Here is a 12253-nt window from a genome sequence, read left to right as displayed (position 1 = left end):
GCCTTGAATAAATAATCAGCAGAGCTTGTATTAAATCAGACTGCATAATTCAATTAGTTTTCCACTGCTGCTGTGTGGGCACTTTGCGTTAGGGGCAAACATTTTAGCAAATATACTGTAACTTTTCAGCGTAAATGCACTGTATGAGTATTCATGTGAATCTGTGTGATCAATACGACCCCTCCGTAGCTATCAAAAGTTAGTATGCTGTTTTCCACCATAATACATTGTAGGGAAGCTAATAAGTTACTGTTAACTGTAACAGTGTATGCAAAAGTACTATAGGGCATCACTTCATTATGCTATTGTAAGTGTAAAATCCTTCATTTTAACCAGGAGATTCAAGTAATTACATTCATTTGTGTGTAAACAATAATTATTTTCACACTGCATTTCCACATTAAACAAAACATATCTTCTTTTTCAAGAAAAGCCTTGTATTATTTCAAGCATGTACACAAGGCAACAATGAAAAAAAAAACAAGCCTGGAATGTGTGCATACTACATCTTGAGATATTTGGCAAGCCTCCAAAATGACAAAAACAACAGAGGCTTTTTAAGCAAATGAACAATAAGACATGCATCATCTATTGTGGCCCATTCTGCATGGTTGGAACTAAATCCACAAGAGAAATTGGTTCATATCCAAAAGCTTGGGAGTGCTGAGGTTACGACAGGATTGTTGTAACACTCCTGATGGATAAATCCTGCCCTATTTATTCCTCCAAAAAAACACTGTATTTAGGCATTTTTTTTTAGTACACTTTTAAGTTCATCATCCAGTAGTTCCTGTAGGGACAGAGTATCAAGCAACTCCAAAAAATACACATGCAAATAACATAATTTGCTGTTAATTTTATTCAGTGGGTTATTTATCATTTTTGATAATTGATAAGTTTTGATAATTGCCTTTTGTGGTTCTCCTAACAACTGTACTACTAACTAACTTTCTACTGACATTGTAGAAAATAAAAAGAAATGAAAGCATGGTACAGTAGACAATTATAAAAACAAATGATAAAATAATTCATTTTTTGCATTTGCTGGGCCAGCAGGCTGGATAAAACAGAGATGCAAGCCTTGGGATTTTTTGGTATGTAGTGCCACCTGGTGGTTTCCAGCAAACAGTGATGCACACTGTATCCAGTATGTACAATACAGAATAGGCCTGCAGTTTGCTGTAATAAATGTATTTTCTGTGAGTGTTTTTCTGCATGTATTATTTTTTCAAAAAGTGCCAATGCTTTCAACTGTGTCATAATTTAAGATTTAAGACTTAAAGACCATTTTATACCTGTACTAACAACTGTAGTAGGCCTGATCCCTCATTAAAAACTGTACTAAAAACAGACAACTGGGAGTGTTGATTAGAGCCACAGACACGTTGCTATAAACTTTTCACATTTTCCAATTTCTTACTTTATCAAATATTCTACTAGCAAATTAAAAGCTGACAATCAAGGACGGCAGGGGGACAGAATATTGAGTCAGAGCAAAAGGCTTTTCTGTGCAAAATTATAATGAATTTTTCTGGTATTCTGGAGGCTATACCTCTACTACTGGGGGACCTGCAGGGCTACAGTTTAACATGTCAGACTTGTTTGATCTGCACTTCAATGGACATGCATATATGTTTGCATTAGTCTAAGAGTGCACGTATGCATGTGTGTGTACACACTTGTCCACCATTCAGTTAGCGATGCAAGACACAAATTAATCTCCCTGCGTGCCACAGAGTATAAATCACTTGTACATAATTAGCAGGGGCGAGGTTATGACTGACACTGAATTTCATCTTAATTATAGAAGGGAAATGTGTTCCATTAGTTTTATGGGGTTTGCATGAACACATCTCAAATGAGTTAATCACACCTGTCATTGTTCTAGTAAATATTCACAACAACTGAAAGGTCTCTTAATTTATTCGTATGGCAACTTCTGATTTTAATAATTAGCATGCATTGTTTTGCATAAAATGAATGTATTGTTTAGCTGACTATTGATATCATGTTGGGCAGCATGTGCTGTGGTGGTTGTGGCATATTTCAATCACGGGTCCCAACTGGGGCCAGCTGTTCTTTTAGAGGGGCCACTTAAATGATATCATTCATTTTTCAGCAGTGGAGAGGTTCAAAAGCCAAGTCAGATACTACTGTAGGTCATCAGAATAAGCTATAAAGTAGGACCAAGTGTCATTTCACCAACAAAGCAAACATTGCATGTACTAAATACATGACTTACCCAGTCCTATCTATATTCTTGGCATACAAAAGATTGACAACAAGGCCAACAGTATTCCAGTTATTAAAACTAATGACTCATTATAGCACAGTTTAAGAACAAAATAATAAAGGGATTCTCACAAGCAGCTAGTAGACTACCTGCCCAGGCTCGTCCACACATCACACAGTGATGCAAATGCAAATGAAAAACAATCAATAAATCAAAATTATTCAAAGTCTGGGCGGCCTTACAGCAGCAACAACACACCAGCTTCAGTACAATACATAATATAACCTTCATCATTTCAACAACACAGCAGCAAGGAGTTAAATGTGAACAGACAGCCAAAGAGAGACATTTAACCATCAGGAAACAGCTAGCTAAAAGACAGAAACAAGATAGAGAAACATAGCGTGACAGAAACAAGGTGTAACGTTATCTGACTCACGTTTTTTGACGTCCATTCGGCTTTCTTTCAATTAGACGAAGTTTCCATGTCATGTCATGTCATGTCATGTCCCACTGTACTTGTTGCTGGTTGTCATATAGTTTTGTTGGTTGACAACGTCCTTATCTTCTCTCTCCATCGCTGCTAGCTTGACGTTACGTTGGTGTTAACATTACAAACCGCGGTAACGTTAGCTGATATTATTAGCAACAATTTGACTCAGCCCATTCTGTAGTTTCATTAAATAATATGTTGATAAATGTCCATTGTTTGTTGAAAGGCCAGAGTGTGGCTGGCTTCACTTCAGGGTTTCTTTTTACAGAGACGTGCATTCATAATTTTACAGTGACACGAGACCATTGGGTTTGTACTAAACTTTTGAATGATACTTGTTTTAATCAGCTTCGACTTCAACGAAGTAGAATTCTGTGAGGGTGCAATGCCGTCTTTAACCACATAGTGGGCGACATAAACCAGCTTTTACAACTCGGGGGGCGCTGTTTCATCCAGCGGAATGTGAAATATATATATAAAAAGATGTTTGATTCAACTCAATGGCAATTGTTAGACTGACGTAGGCGATTTTGCTTCTGGAGTGGAAAAAATGTTTTAAATATCTTTCAATGTAGCAACAAAACTGTCTATGGTCAACATTCAAGCAACTAATACTTTTGGTAATACGAATTTTATTTTGAAAGTATTAACAGGACGTTTGTATTTCTCGAGTTGTAAGCCAATCACAGTACAACGAACCATGCTTCATTACAAACATTGGCTGGGTGAAGGAGTTCCAAGCGGTTCCAAGTCGTCTTTTCATTTTACCGATTGACATTAAAGTAAGAAATAGTCATTATACTATAGCTAAGTGTTCGAGTGGTTAAGGTTAGGATAGTCTATTGGTCAGGGGATAGGACCTGTACAAATGGGGTTACGTTACGGGGAATTTGGGACACTAAACTGCACGTATACCGCTAAGTTTTATCTAGCCAGTTATGCAAACGTTAAAGCCTGATTTTAGCTAGCGTAGCTAGATAAAGCATAACAGCTTCAGATCGCTTAAGTTCACGTCAAATGATAGCTAACGTTCAGCAGCAGGAGAGATCATTGATATCTAGGAGGAGATGATTTTACGTTGACCTGGCCCCACAGATAGTCACCCTATTAACTACTGATATATTTAGTAACGTTAGGTTACATTAGCTTGGCACCCGGTTAGGTTACTATCCATTGCAGGGCTATTAACTTGTTAGATTGCATTATTTTGTAATTATACAGGTCAATGTTGTGGTGTTGGGATTAGGCAAGATTTATACATATATATATATATATATATAAAGAAAAGTACACACTGTTCTTTTATTAGGTAAACATCTAGAATGACACCTTCATGCTCTTAGCTCAGCCACCTAAATTGCCCTTGACAACATCAGTGCGTTTAGTAATTGTAATGTAACTTAACAGTTGTGCACCATGGTAGTAGATGCACTCACAGTATTTTAAAGTACTTCAGATAAGGACACCGGTCATTGTTGCTGTTAATGCATGCTTTTATTTATAGGAGGTGGATGATGCTTGTGATGCAGTTGCTGAGGGGTACAGTGAAGCATGCTGGGAGCAGTCCCCAGTGCAGTGCTAAGCGATTAAGCTCAGTAGTACGTGGGATCAGCTCATCCTTACAACAGTCCTGCACTGATACTGACCACCCCAAAGTCCTCATCACTGGTTGGTTTTTGCACTTTTTTGTTGTTTTTCTCATTGTCTGTTATTAATATAGCTTTTAGTTTTTTAGGCAATGACATTTAATCTATATGGAAACTCATTTTTTTCTTTTGATTGTTACAGGAGGGCTTGGACAGCTAGGGGTGGGGCTCGCCAAGTTGCTGAGGTACAGAGTTTACATTTACAATTTACAATTATTTATCTATTTCCAAAGGTGGAATAGTTGTTTTGTATTTGAGTTTAGAAGCAACTTCTTCTAGGTTAAGAGTTACCCTCAGAAGGTGACACCATTGATGGGATTGTTGAATAATCTGGAATGTGAGCAGTAGCTCGAAAATGCTGTGAAAACAGTTGTTAAATATGTGACAAATGAAATCTTCTCTTCACGGTTAATTGGTCCATGTTGTCCCTATGATTTCAGTTCCCAGAACTGATCGTATTGATGTTTCACCCTCAGGAGACAATTTGGAAAAAACAACGTGATCCTGTCTGACATCAGGAAACCTCCCAACCATGTCTACCATAGTGGTGTGTATTTTTGTGTATCCTACTCTGTGGAATTCAATGTCTATTTAATTTTGTGTGTCTGTGCTATTTTTTAGCACCTGTACAAATCTATAAAGTACCTGACGGATGTTTACTTACCAAAAACACCAGTCGGGGTTTGTTATTGGGCCGTGTTCAAGTGACTTTGTCAGGGTACATTTTTCCTTTTAGGGGTTTCATTCTCATTTGGCCCAAGCACATATAAAATATATTCACCTAAAGGTACGCTCTTGGGGTAAAAGTGTCTACAAACACAGTAACGTTTTGTGTACATGTGTCCTCCACAGGTCCATTCATCTTCTCAGACATCCTGGACTTTAAGAACCTCCGGGAGATTGTGGTGAACAACAACATCAGCTGGCTAGTTCACTATTCAGCTGTGCTGTCCGCTGTGGGAGAGAACAATGTCGCTCTGGCCAAAGAGGTCAACATCACAGGTATATGCACATACATTTCTGTAATATTTATATTACTGTGGAACTACTGAAGATAAGACACTCTTTTTCAGATTTGAAGGGTATGTCACAACAGCATTTTAGAGTCATCTTTACACAGACACTTATGCACAGCCTCTCTCTCTTTGTAGGTCTCCATAACATATTAGACATAGCAACCGAACATGGTCTGCGTGTGTTTGTCCCCAGCACGATGGAGGCCTTCGGTCCATCCTCACCCGGTGACCCCACCCCTGAGCTGTGTGTGCAGAGACCACGCACCATCTACGGTGTCTCCAAGGTCCACGCAGAGCTGATGGGTGAGGTGAGACACACACGCACACACACACAGATATACAGATTCTGACAGACACACACAAAGACATCAAGTTTCTATATACATTCCTATGCTTTTTTCGTCAGTGTTTTACCACAGATCCCTGTAAAGCCCTGTGTTTTTTAAAGCTTTGCCTGTCACCCTTTGTCAGTACTACCACCACAGGTTTGGGCTGGATTTCCGCTGTCTCAGGTATCCAGGCATCATCTCCGCTGACTCCCAGCCTGGAGGAGGAACCACAGGTGAGCAGGTCTGAGGAGGAAGTGTTTAGGTGTAACCCCAACCTTTCTGGTCCAAGGTACAACCCACAGCCCTGTCGAGTGAACTGACGTACCCCGTCCTCGATTTCCAATGTATGTTCCAAATGTATAACGCTTATATAAATTATATAAAAGTGGATATTGTTAAATTGTACAATAATACAATGGAACTGTCAGTGTTAAGGTCGGTTTGGTCTGCAATCGTACTAATACTAACCGACTAGGCTACTACTACTCGTAGTAAAGCATTAGTCCATTACCATTACTTTTAGCTAACTATTATAACCGTTTCCTCACTACTTTTAGCTAATCATTGAACTGTTAAGTCATTACGTTTGGCTACCTGTTTGAACTTCTGTGCTCTCTTGCCGACTAGTTTTCACACACTCTTACATAACTGCAACATGCCGTGTTCAGGTGTTACAGTTGACTTAATGTTAATGTGTGGATTATATATTCTTTTAATCAAGTCATAATTCCAGTTATTCAATTTACTCTCTAATCTTTCCACGTTACCCCCCGGCAACTGCAGAAGTACCCCCTGAGGCTACATTTTACATTGCTACGTTTTTGTTTAAAAAACAAATATCTTTTGCTACGTTTACCCCTCGCATTCACTCTACTTGGCGTTTCAGAGCCCCTAAACCAGAGAAATTTGAAAACCCGTCTGACCCCGTTTTGGTTTGGAATCTGCGGGGTCGTGTTGAAGTCTCAACGGCCGCAATCAGAGACCTTTGGCAACACCGACGCCAACGTTTAACCGCCTGATTGGGTCTTATCGGTCATGACGTCTCGTTCTCTCAGACTAAGCTACTAACATTACCATGGCAACTACCAGCAACGGGCGGAGTGTACATGCTGCTTCCTGTTTACCCCGGCATACGCATGCCCAGTATACGAGAATGTTGATGAGATATGCGGCTTGGGCGTGTTAGTTTAAACGGAGATTAGTTCTTCTATTGGAGCTAAAAACACTAGTGTGCACGGAGATCGCTTTTGGCTCAAAACTCCGCTTAAAAACCAAAACGTAGCAGTGTAAATGTAGCCTGAGGTACAAGTACCGCTGGTTGGGAATCACGGATGAAACCTAGCTAAGAATGCGATAAAGATGGTGGACCAAGTAGTTGGAGTTGGCAATAGTTTGTACGGATTAAACAGAAGAGATATATTGTGCTGTGGTGTCGTCGGTCTTAATCTGTTTTTCCATTTCCCAGATTATGCTGTCCAGATCTTCCATGCAGCTGTAAAAACGGGTTGTTTTGAGTGTAACCTGCGCAGTGACACGTGGCTTCCTATGATGTACATTGGTAGTGGCAAATCTTTGCTATAGAATAGTGGGGTTTTCCCTGTCAACATTTTAACTCCTAAAGTGATATTCATCCTGTAATCCACCTCTTTGTCTTTCATCTCTTTGTTCTCTTGTCTTTTGCTTTCCTCTCTTCCTCTCCTACTCACCCATGACTTCCTGTTCAGATGACTGTCTCAGGGCTACTTTAGAGTTATTGGAGGCTCCGGCAGACACACTGGTCAGCTGCACCTACAATATCAACGCTATGAACTTTACACTGCATCACCTCATCCAGGAGATACAGAAAGTCCTGCCGGACCTTAAAGTCACCTACAATGTGGATCCTGTCCGGCAGGCTATAGGTGAGATTGCTGGCAAAACGGAGGGATGAGTGGTTTAATGATATCTCTACTTTACAGTCACAGAGTTTTGGCTTGATACCATAACCATATCTCTCTTCTGTCTCTTTTTTTTTTAAGCTGACAGCTGGCCAATGGCATTAGAGGACAGCGCAGCGAGGCGGGACTGGGGCTGGAAGCACGAGTACGACCTCTCCCAGATGGTGCAGACCATGCTGACTCACATCACTACGGGCAACCAGCTGGCACAAGCCTACTGAGCCTTTTGTAGCAACTCCATACAAAGCGTAATTTGAAAGTATGTGACACTAAGGTTTTAAGAGAAACATTTAGTACTTACACTTTAAAAAAAAAGTTGTCTTTACAAAAATCTCCAGATCCTAAATCAATAACAAATAAGGCTATGTTCACACTTGGCATCTTTTTTTAAGCTGCCAGCGTCTGTTTTACATTTTAATCCTATGGAGTAAACCGTGTTTTCAAAAAAGTCCTGAGCATTTTTTTAAACGCCACCGCAGACTTTTTTCTGCAGCTCAGGGCTCCTCATCCGTCCATCTCATCTCTCTTTTTCTTCTCTGTTCTTCTCCATCCATTCAGCTTTTAGTGCAAAACTAATCTGATGCAAGAGCATGCTGGATACTATCACTAAGTTACTGAACTTTTAAGGAGTTGAGTTCTCTCTCTGAATGTACTTTATGTATGTATCTATGTGTCATGTTGTATCTGTAAGTATGCAGGTGGCTTTTGCTAGCTTACTAAATGTGCATATGTCATCTGTAGCAGCTAAATGCTTGCCTTAAAACCAGAAAACCAGTTGGCTTTAAATAAGAGCTGCACTCCAACTGGTCACCAATATGTACTGTAACCATAAACACTGAAAGGCTTTACCTTGGATACTGTTACTATAGAAACTTAACTCAACCTAGCTAGTGGTACTGTACTTAACAGGTGCTTTAACCGTAGTTGCCTAGCAGGGCTGTAGGCTTAGAAATAAGTGTTTGAGTTAAAGAAGAATTGTTTTTAAAAGGTACTTCACCTTTACACTAGGTGCTTTAAATCTTTTTAATTTAATGTATTTAAATTATTTTCATTGTTGCTTTCTGTTTTGGAGCTGCGGTCTCTGTGCTCAATATATATGAATGTTGAATCAATGAATGCATTAGCAGTCATTTTCATGTATTGAGGGAAATAGAGCTCCTCAGTTTTGCAGCTGTACTTTACTGTCTTAAATCTGTGAATGAAATGCGTAGAATGAAAGGGAGTGGGCATCAGAGCTCAAATCGTTTTTGTTTCTTTAATATGGATGTTATTTATAATGCTATTCTTTGCAGCTTTTTCTGTCAAATCAAAAGGACGACATTTTTCTTGTAATAAATATTTGAATGAAACTAGCCCCTTTCCTTTGTAACCAATCACAAGTCTAGTACAATGAGTCTATTGTCATTGCATTTTGATGACAATACATTGATACAATGAATGCTTTTAAATGTCCAGTGCAGTAGCCCACAAATGGATAATTAGATAACAGTAATCCCATACTGGACAATGAATTAGATCAGAAATGGCAAGAAGTACGACAAAAACGTAAGCATCCACAAGCATGACAGTTTAACATTGTGACATTAAATAACTTTTCAGTGTTTTCCTCCAATTAGCTTTACTCACTGAGACCATGTCCTCACACTGCATTCCCAAAATCCCTCAGTCCTGTTTTTGCTGTGTGCAGCTTCGGCTATGCGGGTGCGTCTGGATGTATGCGGGGTTGTGGAGCCTTCTTACGGTGGCCAGTGCTGCCCGCTGCAGTTTGAGCTGCAGGATGTCACTGAGCAGGGAGGCCTCTCGGTTCAGACTCGCCAGCATCTGGCCTTCTGTGGCCTTCACCGCTGCACGAACCAACGCCAAAACACCCTGCAAAGAATAGAGACAGAGCGCATCGGGTCATACTCTGACAGCCACGCCCACCGGAGAGGAAACCAACTCTCCGCTCTCCCTTGGCTTTTGTATTGCTTGAAGGTCCTCTTTGTCAATTTCGTCTGCTAGCAAACAACAGAAAAATGCCTAAAAGCTGCTGTGTGGTGATATTAACTACACATGTTGTTAGGTTGGTGTAAGGATCCCACAGTCTTCCCATTCTCTGCTGACTCCTCATGTCTGTATCCGCCTTTGTCTTCATAAAAGCTGTTTTTTTGGGGTCGGCAGCTTATCAAAACTTAAGTTCTGGGTTACATTGTTGGTAGTAAATATCACCACACAGCAGCTTTTAGCCACTATCCTGTTGTTTGCTAGCAGACAGAATTGACGAGGAGGCACCTTCACGCAATACAAGTCAATGGAGAGCGGAGAGTTCTTTTCCCCTCCGGTGGGGGCGGAACTTAAATGCGCTCTGTCTCTATGGCAGACAAAATGCTAGTCAGCGCATGAACGAATGAAATTCCAGAATGCTTTCACTTGTTTTATATCCCTTTGTGAGTCTTACCTCTTCATTCGGTTGATTATCCTCAGGAACATCAACCTCCCCCAGAGTGACCCTTGACCCTTCTCGGAGACTCCGCAGCCTCTCCTCCATCTGTCGCAACGTAGACGTTAGCTCGGCTTGTTGGCGCTGATGCTCCCAGTCATGCAGATCTGTGCCCTGCAGCGCATGTACAGTGCACTGTTCAGATACATTATGTTAATGGTAGCTGTGGGGTTTGCCCGTCACTGATTATAAGGGCTTCATTACCTCTGCTAGAGGACAAGGTGTGGGCGGCAACTGCACCTCCAAGTGTAGCTGAGCGATGGACATGTTAGCAGCGCCACCCACCACCGCCTGGAGAAGCCTCCGCCGGGTGATGCAGGTGTCTGTGAGGAACTGGGTGAACTCACGTCGGTGGACAGAGGTGAGGTTTGGCAAACACTCAGACAGCGCATCTCTCAGCAAGGACAAAAGTTTGGGTACGTCGAGACCTGATGAATAGAAGACGTAGGAGGTTTATTAAACCTAGAGATAAAGGACGATAATATAACATAAAATAAAAAAAAATTGTGCTCTGTGGGTTTGAATGTTTTCATAAGGCACACAGGGAGTGAGTCACTGGAAATGACTCACTCGACTTTGGGTCATCTGTACTAGATGATCAACAATGACAGGCATTCATATGGGTTTTGTGTATTTCTTGTGCAGAAAAGTGCACTGCAATTAAAGCTTTTTTCAAAACAGACAAGAACTGTACAGTACACTGCTGTTGGCTCGGACCTGCGTCCAGCTGTGGGAAGATGCCTTTGGCGATCACAGCTGCCCGGATCACGTTAAACCAGGGAAAGCCACGGGCGGTGGCGAACATAGCGACGTCATACACAAACTCCTGATGGAAGCACCGCCGTTCGTCACAGAACTCAGGCCATGAGAAGTGACAGCTGAGCCTCTGCACGCCAGCCTCTCTCTATCACAGACACAAGAACACACAACTATTATTACTGATGCATTGATGTACAGTATAAGCAGCATTTTAATGCTGGCACTGCTCAAGGTGGAGCGTTTACTTTTATCAATCACACAACTCAAATGTTCTGCAACTCTGCATTTGGATAATGATTGATTCACACAGTTGTGGTCTATATAGTATGCTATTAAGTACAGTTTCTTTTGTTTCATGATTTATTTTGTATATGGTGATCTAATCATAGAGATATTTTATTTAAAAAATAAAAAAAAATAAAAATGTATTTATACGGTTGTAGCTTAGAAACACTGCAATTTCCTGTGTGGGATCATTAAAGTTTATCTTACCTTGTATAGTTGTGTAGTTTATTGAACGCATCAGATTACATGAGGCCATATTGTTTTGCATCTTAATTTTCAAAGTAAAGTAGTAGTGGATTAGAACACTCAAGTACACATGCCTCAGAATTGTACTCAAGTAGGGCCTGCAGTATTTGAGTACTACTTAGGCTAGGCCTAACAGGTGCCTTGACGATTTACCTTCATTTTCAGAACTTCACAATGGTAAACATAAAGTATAAATGCATGGAAGCCATTGTGTAAAATATTAGTTCAGCTAGCTAAGTTAATAGTAATGGTCTCTCTGTCCTGTCTGTTTGTTGAGCTAGCTAGCTAACTAAATAACTATAGTAGGCTACAGCCAGCAGTTTACATAGTTCTTTTTCTTGAATGTTTACAGTGAGTAGCCTACAGTCGACAGTTTTAGGGGACAATAAGAGCCAAATTCTTTGCACCTGTGCTTTTTAATTAGGCTAGCTAGCTAGTTAACACTGTCGGTATTGGTAACTTCATGTTTGGGTCAATTTCCTAGCAGCATTTGAAAGCACCATGATTACACGACATTACTCTAGCTATATTAATTAAGTAAGAATTCCATGTGTTAATTCAATGCCCGCCTACCTGGTGTCTCGCTATCTGTGCTATTTCCCTCTCTGTAAGGGAATCCTTTGAATCCATCCTTGATAAGCGACAAAATTGCACTTGGTTGCCAATGGAGACGGACGCTGGCACGTGGGCGGGGCGTGCGACGCTGTACGGCGCGATTACGTCGCACGCACGTATGACGCGTAGCAGCTGGCGGAATGTTCGGATTCAATATTCTTGTTGTTCATTTGGTATTGCATTCTGGAAAAGCTTTGAAGAGTATATGGTATCTA

The 12253-nt window shown here is 40.7% G+C and overlaps 2 protein-coding genes across 2 annotated transcripts; one reads left to right on the top strand and one right to left on the bottom strand.

Annotated features, from left to right (window-relative positions):
• Positions 1 to 3460: 3460 nt before the first annotated feature.
• On the top strand, positions 3461 to 9000 carry LOC144512990 (L-threonine 3-dehydrogenase, mitochondrial-like). The gene is made up of 10 exons (XM_078244029.1): positions 3461 to 3508; positions 4231 to 4394; positions 4515 to 4557; positions 4849 to 4919; positions 5225 to 5374; positions 5524 to 5696; positions 5860 to 5950; positions 7183 to 7275; positions 7442 to 7618; positions 7736 to 9000. The coding sequence occupies exons 2-10, from the start codon at positions 4238 to 4240 to the stop codon at positions 7873 to 7875; spliced, it is 1095 nt and encodes a 364-aa protein (XP_078100155.1). The 5' UTR covers positions 3461 to 3508; positions 4231 to 4237; the 3' UTR covers positions 7876 to 9000.
• A 316-nt stretch (positions 9001 to 9316) lies between these two features.
• Positions 9317 to 12053, bottom strand: c24h8orf74 (chromosome 24 C8orf74 homolog). The gene is made up of 5 exons (XM_078244154.1): positions 11997 to 12053; positions 10851 to 11037; positions 10338 to 10561; positions 10092 to 10247; positions 9317 to 9523 (listed from the first exon to the last, which is right to left on the bottom strand). Exons 1-5 carry the CDS (start codon positions 12051 to 12053, stop codon positions 9317 to 9319), a joined length of 831 nt encoding a protein of 276 aa, XP_078100280.1.
• Between the last annotated feature and the right edge of the window lie 200 nt (positions 12054 to 12253).

This window comes from Sander vitreus, chromosome 24 (assembly GCF_031162955.1).
Source record: "Sander vitreus isolate 19-12246 chromosome 24, sanVit1, whole genome shotgun sequence".
NCBI lineage: Eukaryota > Metazoa > Chordata > Actinopteri > Perciformes > Percidae > Sander > Sander vitreus.
This window is presented reverse-complemented; position numbering and strand designations above follow the sequence as displayed.